The 12,592-nt window shown below is 39.0% G+C and overlaps 1 protein-coding gene and 1 long non-coding RNA gene across 7 annotated transcripts; one reads left to right on the forward strand and one right to left on the reverse strand.

Annotated features, from left to right (window-relative positions):
• The first annotated feature begins 251 nt into the window (after positions 1-251).
• LOC108686987 (regulator of G-protein signaling 17) lies at positions 252-11,980 on the forward strand. 6 transcript variants are annotated; one of them, XM_018192529.1, is made up of 5 exons: positions 252-371; positions 3,618-3,937; positions 4,795-4,806; positions 6,602-7,007; positions 8,774-11,980. In XM_018192529.1, exons 1-5 carry the CDS (start codon positions 363-365, stop codon positions 9,011-9,013), a joined length of 987 nt encoding a protein of 328 aa, XP_018048018.1. In that variant the 5' UTR covers positions 252-362; the 3' UTR covers positions 9,014-11,980. The 6 variants fall into 6 exon arrangements, with proteins under 6 accessions (XP_018048018.1, XP_018048020.1, XP_018048021.1 ...); XM_018192531.1 differs by having other exon boundaries at positions 4,798-4,806; XM_018192532.1 differs by having other exon boundaries at positions 3,618-3,934.
• Positions 6,679-12,015, reverse strand: LOC108686988. The gene is made up of 3 exons (XR_001931729.1): positions 11,974-12,015; positions 8,474-8,506; positions 6,679-7,126 (listed from the first exon to the last, which is right to left on the reverse strand). It is a non-coding gene; the product is annotated as an uncharacterized LOC108686988 (long non-coding RNA).
• Between the last annotated feature and the right edge of the window lie 577 nt (positions 12,016-12,592).

Raw genomic sequence — 12,592 nt, forward strand, 5'->3', positions numbered from 1 at the left:
AGGAAATCGTTTGGCGGCTGATCGTTTGGTAGTGCGCGTACCTATGTGTCCGTCCGCGAGTCCGTGAAGGGTTCATACGCTGGGCTGTTACGCGGTTTCGGCTGAGGAGCACTGGTGCGCGCTGGGAGCATGCGGGTTTCGGGCGAGGCCCGGCGAGGCGGCTCCGCGGGAGGACTGGGCTAAAGGAACGATCGCATATCGGAAGAGACACTCGCAAACGCGGGCACGGTGCGCCCGCGGCCGTGCCCGCACCCGCACCCCCGCGTCTCGTCTCGGCGCCGCGTCGCGGCCGGTCACACGCCGATTAGGTTCATCCTGAAGACGCGGAAAGCGAGCGCAGCTCGCTTTCGGATGCATGGAACATGATAGAGGTAAGAGAGTCAAGATGTGAACTTACTCCTAATCGTTACCGTCTCTGTCTTAAAGAAAAGATTAAAGACTCAGCACGGAACAGTAATGGAGTCGCGCTGATGATCTTCTTCTGCAAGGTATATGACTGCAGCCAGTTCGATTATGATTTATGAAATGCAATGATATTTTTCATATAAATGTGCAATATGCATGATGAATAGTTAATTTCCATAAAACAGAAAGTTTACAAAACTATATAACAATATAAAAATTTCCTACGTAATTTATAACTTTATTAATGGTCATATTTTCGGAGTTTATGAAACTTTTTCTAATTTAATAACATGCAAATAAACAATGTGGCTGGATTGAATATTGAAAACCGATTGCATTCAACCATGTTTAAATTATCTCAGTATAGAATTGAATTATTGTAAATTAATTCTGAAATAGTGTGTAGCTGTAATAACATGAACAAGGACTCTATTATCGCTAGTTAGAATCTCGTTCGAAATATCTGCAGCTTGCCATTCGTTCACGTATAGGGACATAACAAATTCATTTATATGGACATACGCATACACCCTTGTCTGGATCGAAATAAATTCATGGGATTATCGGACGAAGCTTGCGAGAAGAGAAACGGGGGTTGCAGCTTGCACGTGCTCCGTGATTGCGTGCTGCATGTAGCCAACACACCATTGGGCCATTGACATGTTGACACGCAGCTATGCGTAAACACTATCGCCGTTTCAGAACCGTTGTAAACACAGCGACAGCATTTGCATCTGAGAATATGCGCGATGAGAAGAAACTAGTATTCATAAATATATTAAAAATGTTAATGATCTTCCGTGCGAAAATACACACTCCTATCCAAGTGCTACTCTGTTTATTAACCACTATTGAAAATGATAATAATTAACGAACGCAAATAATTTATTTATTATTCTCGCATTATTCTTGCATTATTAATTACTAAATTAATTAATTAATTATTAATTACCAATAATCTCTTTAGCAAGCATTATAAAATCAATATGAATTAATTAACAATAGTATTTTTATATGTAATTGTTTTTATTTAATTATATTTTTATTAAAAATTAGTCACGCGTTTACGGATATGTGGCTTGTTAATATAAGATATTATTATATTCAAGCTATACACAGCTATCTTGAAACTAACTCATGCAAAATCTATAGATCACAATTAATCATCTAGTATGAAGTGTTTCCTAAATTTCGCAGCGTTCTCCGTAAACAACGGCTCTTGTTTCCATAATGCCTGCCAAAACAAATCGCCGAGAGATTATTGAAATTTAGATCGTTATATTATCTCATAACCGAAGTTTCGTTTTCAGGAAAGATGACCCGCGAGATACGAAATACGGAATTCGTTTCGTGTATAAACCGCGTGGTATATTTTACGAGCCAGCCGCTCGAAACGGCGGTTTTGCGCGTGGTCTTTTCGATTTCCGGCTTCTATTTCCCGACCACTCTAAATCGCCACGCTCGCGTAAATCCGCGTCCGATTTATATCGTGCTATAAACGATTAAACAACGGTCCCCTTTCCAATCTCTACGATTCCAATTGTCCAATTTCAATTTCCTTTCCCAATTGTTTCATATCCGTCTTTCTCTTTCTTTCTCCCATCTTTTTCTCTCCACCTCTCATTTTCACGTGGCTTCATTCGTATGCGCCACCACGTTTATTCGTAAATACACGTGTACACTTTACGCCTGTGCCCGCTGTTTATCAACCTCTTCCCACATCCCCTATAAGCGACTGTCCGATGTAGTCGTTATCGCGCGAGGCCGCATCGGAGAGAGCGGGTCATCGATATACAACACGGTGTAAAAATAAAGGGCCGCACGCGGCTACGTGCATGTGCAGACACATACCCAAACTTCATTCCGCGAATCTCTTTTATATTGCGAGAGAGAATAAGTAAGAGCCACGTTGAATATATTTTCGGGAGATTTCGAACGCTGCGGAATAAATTCATGCGCTCAGAATTTCATTCGTTTGTTCCTTTCTTTTGTTTAACGGAATAGAAAAAGATGCAAAGAAAATCCCGAACTGTATGCGAACTGCATTAAAGCTGATCTTTAACGATATTTTATTTCAAAATACTTTTGACTTTCGTACAATAAAATATTAGTGATCCTCTCGTTGATATTTGTTGCCGCTATGTAATGTTTTTTTGCGTAATTTCCAAATAGAAAAAGAAATGTATAATCAATGCGAAAACAAATTAAATTATTGATTTATTCTAAAATAATGTTACGAGCAGAGATGCAATTGAGAAACGTCTAAATTTCTTGAAAAATGATCGGAAATACAGATTTTGAATTGAGATCGCGTTCTTAAATATGACATTAAGAGTTTAATCCTCTCCTTAGACTTTCTCCGAGAATCCAATATCGGTCAGCTCAGCCGTCTGGCAATCATGAATTTTAAATACCAAAGACCTCGAACGGAACAGCGAACGGAAGAATAATAAATCTCCGGCTACATCTCTCACTTCGATATCGCCATCGCCGGATCGCGCTGAAAATACAAGCCAATCGATACGTGCAGCTGAGCGTACGACAATCGTATCCGAACTAATTGGTTGCTTTTTGAAAGCTTACGTGTCAATTATCGTACTAATTTATTTTGACTAAAGCTTAACTTATCGTATTGCCACGTGAGTAAATTGTCCTGTTCTCTTCTTGGGATTTATTATTTATAACTCATTTAAATGTGGGAATTTAATAATCATGATTTTCATGCTAAATGCTTAATTGAAATCTACTTTTGGCTTATACTCAACGATTCTGTTTCCGTCTCAAAATTGATCTGAGTTACTTTCGCGATTTTTATGTTTTTCTTCGTCTTGCACAATAAAAATGTCTATTTATTTATATCTTAATGATAAATTATATATATTGATATTTAAAAAATTATTAGAAATTACTAGATTATTAGATATTACTTTCGTATAGACAGATTAGATTATTATATAAAATTAAATTATAGTATATAAATATGTGTACTAAATGTGTACAATACTAATATTAAAAAAACTTCATATTATTGGAGTATATTTATAATATGTTTCTAAAAAAGTTCAATGTTAATCACCTTGCGTAAACAAATCACAAAGCCGACAAGTGGTTCATTGTGTTCCGGAAGCCACTGATTTAGTAGAACTATTCTTAGCATCGAGATAAGCTCGTTCGCACGTGGTGCGGATTCAGAAGGCGGATGTCGCTTCCAGATGTCGAGTGGACTTGGTGCAACCGCAATGGGAATCGGCGTTAGTCACGGGACGGGCGAAGGTGTAGCTGGTGGTTGCCGTCTCCGTGCACAGAATCAAGGCCAAGCCTCAGGGTCCACGATGCAGCATAATCCGCAACAATCATCTCAGCAGCAGCAGCAGCAGCAACAACAGCAACAACAGTCGCAGCAACAGCAGCAACAGGCATCCGTGTCGCAGCAGCAATCGCAGCAACAGCAACGTCAGACGACCGGATTCACGGGTCGATCGAAGAAGGACAACTGTTGCCTATGCTGGTGCTGTTGCTGCAGTTGCTCGTGGTATTATCGATCCTGTCTGATCATGGCTCGTACATCGATGTGACTGAAAAAAAAATATTCTTAAGAAAATTGCTGATACGAAGCTTGAGCAATTCGACACTTTTGCTCTTTTATGATGTTAATCTAACATTTTTTAGTAATCGCTCATGAAACAAAAAAATCGCAATCTTTTGTTAATCAAATAATCTTTTGTTAATCAAATGTGAATAGAAAATTTTGTCATTTCTTAGATTTTTATTTAAAAATCTATCTCGAGTTGTTTTTCTTCACAATGACATGTTACATTGGCTACGTTCAGTAGAAAAAGCATCTGTTGCAATTGTTGTAAGATTCTTTAATATGATTAGTTTATACATTTAGAACCATTGAGGAACTAGGTGCAAGAACCAATCGTATTAAAGACTTTTACAACAGTTGCAAAGCTACTTTTTCTACTGAACGCCGCCATTGATTTAATTCTTGAAAGCGGACAGCGCACCGATGTACGAAATGTTTTATTAAATTATGGAGATTTATACTCGATTTATACGACAATGGACAAATCGTTAATGAAAAATGGATCTCCGAATTGCACGAAGTGACTTTAATCTCTCGTTCTATAATTACATGTGCTCGCGATGGCGAGTTACTGAAAAGTCAGCACAAAAAGTTTTCATTGTAATCGTAAACATAAAGTAGATGAAAACGAGCCACGCGCTATTATCGTTATCACGCGGTTATTTTCGTGCTTACTTCATCTACTGAACCTCTCCCCATTGAAACGATATCGGTCCATTGTCTTTAAACTCTCGCGTGTGATCCATTTATTGCCGTGCAGACGTACCTACATATTGCCTTTCTGTGTTTCATGCCACAAGTAGGAATAAATGGTAAGCAGGCCACGGACTGTGTGCGTTAATGCTGCTTGTTTGTTATGTCGATGATGATGCTATCGTAATGCACGTATTACGGCTCATAGAAACGGGGTTATGCACATACCACGCGTCCTTCCTACGCGAGCCATCTTTACAGATTATACGCTAGTAGTTTACTCATTCTAAGCTGGCATCGACCCGAAAGAATCTATCTGAGGTGCAATGGCATTTCCTGAATTTCTGAAACCGCGGGAATGTGCGACAGTATACTCTTAACTGTTTCGTCATATCAACGTGAAGGAATCTTTCAAAAAACATGTATTTTGAAATATAATTTCTTCTTTTATAAAATTTGCTTCAAGTAGCGCAACGTTATATTTTTCGGCATGTATTTTATTAGTTATATTATAGTTCTTATAATTAAGATATATTTTTAAAAGAAATTGTTACGGTTGAAGTAAAATTTCAATGAATAATAAATCTACAAATAATCTTTGTTTGCAACAATTGTTTGCAACATTAGATAAAAAAAGACTCTTTCATAATAAAGAAACTACGTACTTTGCGAGTTATTTCTGTGTTTCGATTGTTGTTGCCAATATTTCGTGAACGTTGCAGTTCACTTCATCAGGGCGAGAAGCAACCTTTTTAAAGTAGACTCTTGCAATATTTTGTAAAATTTACGACAAATGAGCACTGAGTGAGAAATATCCTAAAATTACCAGATATTTTATTTTCTTTTATTTATTCAAGTAAAAATCTTTTAGAAATAAATGCAAGTTCGATCGATCAGACGGCAACTGATACAGAACCAATCATTTTCGTGATTTGTCATCTGACCAAGTCGTGTAAACCGTTCAGAATCGCCGTTTATTTCCGCAGTTGTGGTTCGCAAACGCCATAGAACAGCCGCGTCATCAAGCACAAAGAATCGGCCTTCCAATGACCCGGTTCTGTGCCTGTTATCGACACGACTAATATTTTCTCTCGGTTCGATGCCACTCGTTCACATCTCTTTGTATCTCGTTATCCTCAGTCTCAATTAAATTAGCTATCCTGACGATCGTTAATCATTATCATTTTCTACTGTATTTGTGCGTCCACCGGATCATACTCTTCCCTTCGTCATTCATTTTATGGCTTTTCATTTCCCGAGGTTATCAAATTTAATTCATTTTCTATACTTTTTTCCTCCACCTTCCTTCATTTTGAGTTGTCTATCATTACTTTCGCGTTTGCGTTTCTTCCGTCATTCTTATGTTTGCCAACAAAAATCACCATCAATATTATCGTACAATCGTTATAATTAACACGATGATTTACGATCAATTTTAATACCAATATCGATACTATAATCTATGACAAATTTCTGATCGGTAGATCCGATCGGATCTACGCCTCACCTGTTATAATTGTAGATTAAAATAACTGCGCAAAAAAAAACATTCAATAAATTATTATTTTTAATTAATCTCTCTCTTTCGATTATATAGATAACTAAAATCTACGTAATATAATAATAAATTATAAATAAATGCTATTATTTCGAACAGGATTTAAACATGAGTAAAATAGCTTATAATCGTGGAATCATCATATCAACCTATTTATTTAATCGATTGTCCCGCACGGTTCTACACGTTATTAACAATAAGTCAATGCGATGCTACAACTGTTTTTTTGATTGGTTGATTTGTAAAATTCTTTTTTCTTATTAGTCAATCAAATGCTTCAAAGCATTTGTAGTGAGAATTTGACTGTAGCCATAGAGAGATGTATAAGATAGTTCTAACGTGCGTTGTCGTCTCAGTTTGGCGGCAGTCGGAGGTAATTCGACGGGTACCGGCAGTGCGGGCGATCAGGGCAAGAAAAAGGGCAATGCCGGTATCGGCGAGCATGGCAGTGGCATCAGCGTCACCGACTTCGCGGGTGCAGGTGCGGGTAACGGTCTCGATGGACTCGACGGCCTCGACGGCGGTCTGGAGCGCTGCAGCTTGGAAGAGGTTCGGGCTTGGGGCTCGTCCTTCGACAAACTGATGAGGAGCGCCGCCGGCCGCAAGCTCTTCAGAGAGTTCCTCATGAGCGAGTACAGTGAGGAAAACATTGCCTTCTGGCTTGCCTGCGAGCAACTCAAGAGGGAGAACAATCCCGAGACGATCGAGGAGAAGGCGCGCTACATTTACGACGATTACATATCCATACTTTCGCCAAAGGAAGTGAGTAAACTCTCTATTAGCTCACGGAGAAAATACTTATTTATTCGTGATAAGAAATCGTAACTCGATTGAAGCACTCAGGAGCAGCCAGCAAATGACCGTTGATCTATTACTTGCATCTAGAATTATATAAAGTAACATAATTATAATTTGTATAATCCTTTATTACAAATAGAGATATAAGGTATTTTTGTTATTATTAGAGCGTACATAATTATTGGCGATAATTGAAATTATTGGTAGCTTCGAATTTCGAATTAAAATTATGATTTATTATTTTCTCAGATTGGATCTACTAGCGATAATTAAATTTATCTATTTCGAAACAATTTTTCATATATTTTCACGTTTTTAATATACGTTTTAATAATTTAAAAAAAAATGTATTTAGCAATTGTAGAGTATTTTTTAATTGATTAATTTTATTTATTTGTTACTATTCGTTTATTTCTAATTGCGATCAATTCATTAGATAACTTTAATAAAATTTCATTATATAATAACATAAGATAAAAAATAATATAGGTATCGCTTTCGAATAAAATAACGATATATATACGAAACTAAGGCGAATATAACAAAATTATATATAGGCATATTAGAATCCTGATGAATATATGATTGTAAAAATATAGATATAACTATTTTGTGTGACGTAATAACTATTTTATATGACATTCAAGAAGAAATTGTTTTTATTTTCCGGGAAAAACGTGCTCTATTATTATGGTACATTTTGATACCGAAGTAGAGATAGCGTCAACCTGGAAATAATAAGCATATTCTAACGTAACCATCTATTTAGTTTATAATGGCATACGCAGTATGCGTCATGCGATCAGTATCTGCTACTTTGAATAGTCCGTGCGATGCATCATAAGCACTTACACATTTCATATAACATAAAATAATTCCTACCAGAGCTTCCAGAGCTGTTAGCTTTGACGATAGAATCGATAATGTTATTGGATGTATTATCTAATTACACCATTTTTTTATCGGATGTAAAAAGTCGAGTGTACGAACGCGCAAGAATTAGAAAAACGTGACGGTAAAATTAAATGCAGTTTGACGTAAAGGAAGACTTTTGCAATATAATGTTTTGTTTGAGAAAAGCTGCGAATGCGCGTGACTGATTTCTTCTATATTAACCGACTGACCTAGTGACCCAGTGACCTCTTTAACAACTTATTCACCCAAACGGGGCGAATGCACGAACTTTCTTTTGCCATTCGAACATTACGGCATAATTGTACGGTACATGACTATGCATTATTGCAATCACCTAGATCATTTTACGAGATAATATAAAAAAGATCGTGTTAAAAGTATGTCGTACACATATTATGGTCTATAATTCTCGGAAAGTTTTTTTATCGTTGTTTATAACTATGAATATATCGGTACTTCGCCATTCTTCGTGATAAAGAAAAATTGTTGTGCGAAAATGCGGTTAAAAGACTTACATATTAGCTTCGAGACCATGGATCTGTCTATTCCTGAAAAATTATATTTATGTAATTAATTAAAAGAATAAAATTGTACAACTTGTAAATTTTATTATTATTTTACAAGAGAGAGAAAGAAACATTGTAGAATTAAAAGATATTTTATAAGAAATGAGAGAATGTAAATTGCAAATAGTAACTTGTAAATTAAGATACAATAAGTTGCAGTTTCGTAGAATATTTTTACAGCCTTTTTATGTAGTTGATAATACTTGATACAAATTTTAATTAATCCATTTTCTTCGTTTATGTTTGTAGGTAAGTTTGGACTCGCAGGTGCGAGAAATGGTGAATCGCAACATGGTGGAGCCTACACCGCATACCTTCGATGAGGCGCAGCTGCAAATCTATACTCTCATGCACCGGGACTCGTATCCGCGTTTTGTCAACAGCGAGATTTATCGGAGGGTGGCCAGAATGACTAGCAGCAGCCCGCCTAGCCCGAGCACAGGGCAGGAGCATAGTGGAAAGACGAAGAGCAAGCGAGGAGCGACGTAATCGTGATCGTGATGGTCCAGAGACCGTCGGGAGCGCGGACCAAGACCTCTAAAATCAAGCATTTTCATCAAAGCCACGATCGGCCGAACCGTTCGGCAAGGTTTTGCAACACCCTCCTCCTCGTCGGAAAGTCTCCGTCGAGGCGAGGAATCGCCCGAGTGGACAAATGGCTGACGAAGCTAATATCTCGCAGGAGGGTATCTCCATCCTCATGGATGGACGACGAGCTTTCTGGTCGCGTCAGATTGCTCGCACGGAAGCCGGGGGCTTGTTCAGTGATTCGCTCTTCCACGCGAAGGCGCAACGGGGCCATATAATCGCGCTCGCCATTGCATGTGAGCCATTACGACACCGATGATGATGATGATGATAATGATGATGATGATGATGATGATGATGATGGACTGAACGTACGACGAGATCGCAATCGCGGTTGATCGCGTAGATCACAAATCGCAACGTTCCACTTTCAGGATTTCTGTACAGAGCGCATGCACGTGGGATGGTGGATCGTAGCAGGAGAAAGGATCACGCGATCGCACGGGGATGACGAGCACCAACGCGAACACCATCGATCCTCCCGTGTCCATCGATCTTTGCGAGCCTCGCAATCTACCCTCACTGTAATTGTAACTCAAAAGCTCGAATAGAAGATCGACTTGGGCTCGCGAGCTTCCCCTTTCTCTTTCGCTCTTCTCGGCTTAAAAGCGAATTCGATTTGAATCACATACCTTATGTCTTTCACAAGCCATTATAAAATAGTCAAACTATCCTCTTCTATTTCTTAGCAAGTATTGAAGAAAGTTAAGAAAACATTCTGGATATTTTTTTAAATTAAATTCACGCATGTTAAACGTGAATGATTCTAACTCAATTTGCCAGAGGCCAAGCAGACTGAAAGAGGTAGATTATCTGATTTAAATCTGATATGTTCGACGAAACGAGATGCTCACAACATAATATAATTACATAATTATAATTATCTGACACATTTGCTGTTGAAGAGATGATGATAATCGCCACACATATTTCTAGTCACATGTATTCAATCGAAATTCCGCGAACATGCATTTTCCCGCGGGTGAACAAGCTCTACAAGCTCGCGAATTGAACTTTTGCGGAATAATGAATACTAATCCCTCTCTCAGGACGCAATTGATCCCGGACGCATTTTATCGCGATTGTGTCTCCTGTGATTTTAAGATTAACGCGCGTAGCAAAAGAAGAGAATGTCTTCGTGAAAATAGGTTTAATCTGCTCAAGATCGAACTTATCGTTTGCTCTCTTTCTCTTCCTTCTTCTTCTCTCTCTCTCTCTCTCTCTCTCTCTCTCTCTCTCTCTCTCTCTCTCTCTCTCTCTCTCTTTCTCTATTTCTCTCTCGTTTCCGCGACATTTATTCCTTCCATAGATGGGGGAGAATCGAGTTAACATCGTCACACAGCCCGTAACTTCAGGGTAACGTAATGCATTTTTTATCGCGCGCATTTTTCTATAATCACCAGTAGTCCGCGAGTTTTCCTCCTCGGAGAAGGACGAAGTCGCGAAATCGTACTTATATCCAGGAAAATGAGGAGAGTATCGAGAAAGGGAAAGGGAGAGAAAAAGAGAATCTTTATCTTATCAAGAAACATCGTTAAGGATACCTTGATTCGCTTTCATCACACTTTTACGGGTTATCCGATGGACAGAGGTTTTCGCCACTTCTGGTACGTCATCCCCATGGCGGATATTGAGCTACTGCCAGCGAGAATACACCAAAGATCGAACGTGCGCTGAAGCCAACTAATCTGACGATTACCAAAGGGAAGAATAACACTCAATCGACATACATCACATCCATATGCACACACGATTACACATGCGCACGTACAGATATATACATGTACAAAGACACGCTTACACATACCCACGCTGACGCAAAGCGCGTACGCTCGTGTAGAATCTAGTCATCGTCACGCGGAAACGCGCGTGGAAGAAAAAGGCCTAAACACGAGAAAAAAAATACCAAGTGTATCCTTCGAACTCGCGCGAAAAGTCGAGGTTATCGCATCGAAATTGAATTGTCATCGTTAATGAAAGCAATGAAAGAGGAGGAAGGGAGGGGAGAGAGAGAGAGAGGGAAGAGAGAGAGAAAGAAAGAGAGAGAGAGAGAGAGAGAGAGAGAGAGAGAGAGAGAGAGAGAGAAATTTCACGGCTCGACGAAAAGCGAGGCGAGACGAGGCGTCGCGGTGCGGACGCATCTTTTAATATTAATTCATAAGTATAAATATGGAATAGAATTTAAAATAAAATAAAAATAAAATAAAGAGACACTCGAGTGTCATTTGTAAGCACGATTGAAAAACCAGCATCATTCACGCCGCGGCGCCCGCTTGCTATAATAAGAATTTCTTCTCGGCCGCGATGCGCTCCGACTCGAACGATTCACTTTGCCTTCAGATTTATGTTCCGCTTCCAGTGTCTGTACCCCGATTCTGCAACTCTTAACAGTGTCGGTATCATTATATTGTTGCTGTACAGATATGAAAAAAAAACCTGCGCAGCGACAACATAATGATAACCGTTGTCAAGAATTACGAAATCAGGGTACTGTATTCTAATACACGACTACCGATAGTTATGACGATATCATTAATTAGCGACAGCCAATGGCGAAAAGGAAATAAACGTGACTCTGATTAGTCATTAATTAACGATACTGTCAATGTACTAGCCATGTACAGAATACAAGTCCAGAAGTGTCGCACGAATGTTCCCTATAGTATGTTTACATCTGAGATCTGCTGCAGTATATATATGCACAGCACCGTGTGTAAGTAATGTACATGCTGGAGACTCAGAATGAAATTATGAAGAAATATGGGCAAGTGTCAGAAACACGCGACTAATGTTAAACGTAAAGATTAATAGCCAGCTTAATATAAAGTAATGTCCCGAAGAAACTCCTCCAGCGTTCGTACCTACTTATGTCAGGCACAAGTCTGCGAAATGAATGTCAGATGTAAACTTGTCGCCACCTTAGCCACCACTGCTAGCATCTCGTCTCACATTGTGGGACCGATCGGGAAAGAGAACGACACTTGACCGAGACGGCGACAGCGTCACAAGCTCAAGAGACTCATATTATATATTTATTCTTTCGTTTCTTTCCCCCTCACAAACAATATACTCTCAGGAATTCATTGAAACGTATCGGTGGACGACATAACGTAATATTCGCCGCGCTATAAAACGACCAAGAGAACGATAGAACTTCGAGCGCATCGCGGCACACCCGCGCGATCTCCACTTGCGACATAGATTGGTATTACGTCGCGACAGGTAGACATGTCAACATTATACATTACACGTAACAAAGGACGCGTATGCTCTTCCGAGGATCGTGATCGGGAGGCGTGAGACGATATATGAACGCGCGTCTCTCTAGTCAAATCGAAATTGTCGGTATCGTCGCGAGCGGATAACACAAGCGACAACACAGTCAGTCAGCGTTTGGCTACTGCCCTGTAGATAATATATAGATAGGTATAATGAACGAAGAAAATTAATTATAAATATAAATATATAAATATATATATA

The sequence above is a fragment of the Atta colombica genome, unplaced genomic scaffold (genome assembly GCF_001594045.1).
Source record: "Atta colombica isolate Treedump-2 unplaced genomic scaffold, Acol1.0 scaffold198, whole genome shotgun sequence".
NCBI lineage: Eukaryota > Metazoa > Arthropoda > Insecta > Hymenoptera > Formicidae > Atta > Atta colombica.

Coding starts and splice junctions, on each gene's coding strand:
- LOC108686987 (XM_018192529.1), top strand. Junction 7,008..8,773: donor CCATACTTTCGCCAAAGGAA/GTGAGTAAACTC, acceptor TTATGTTTGTAG/GTAAGTTTGGACTCGCAGGT.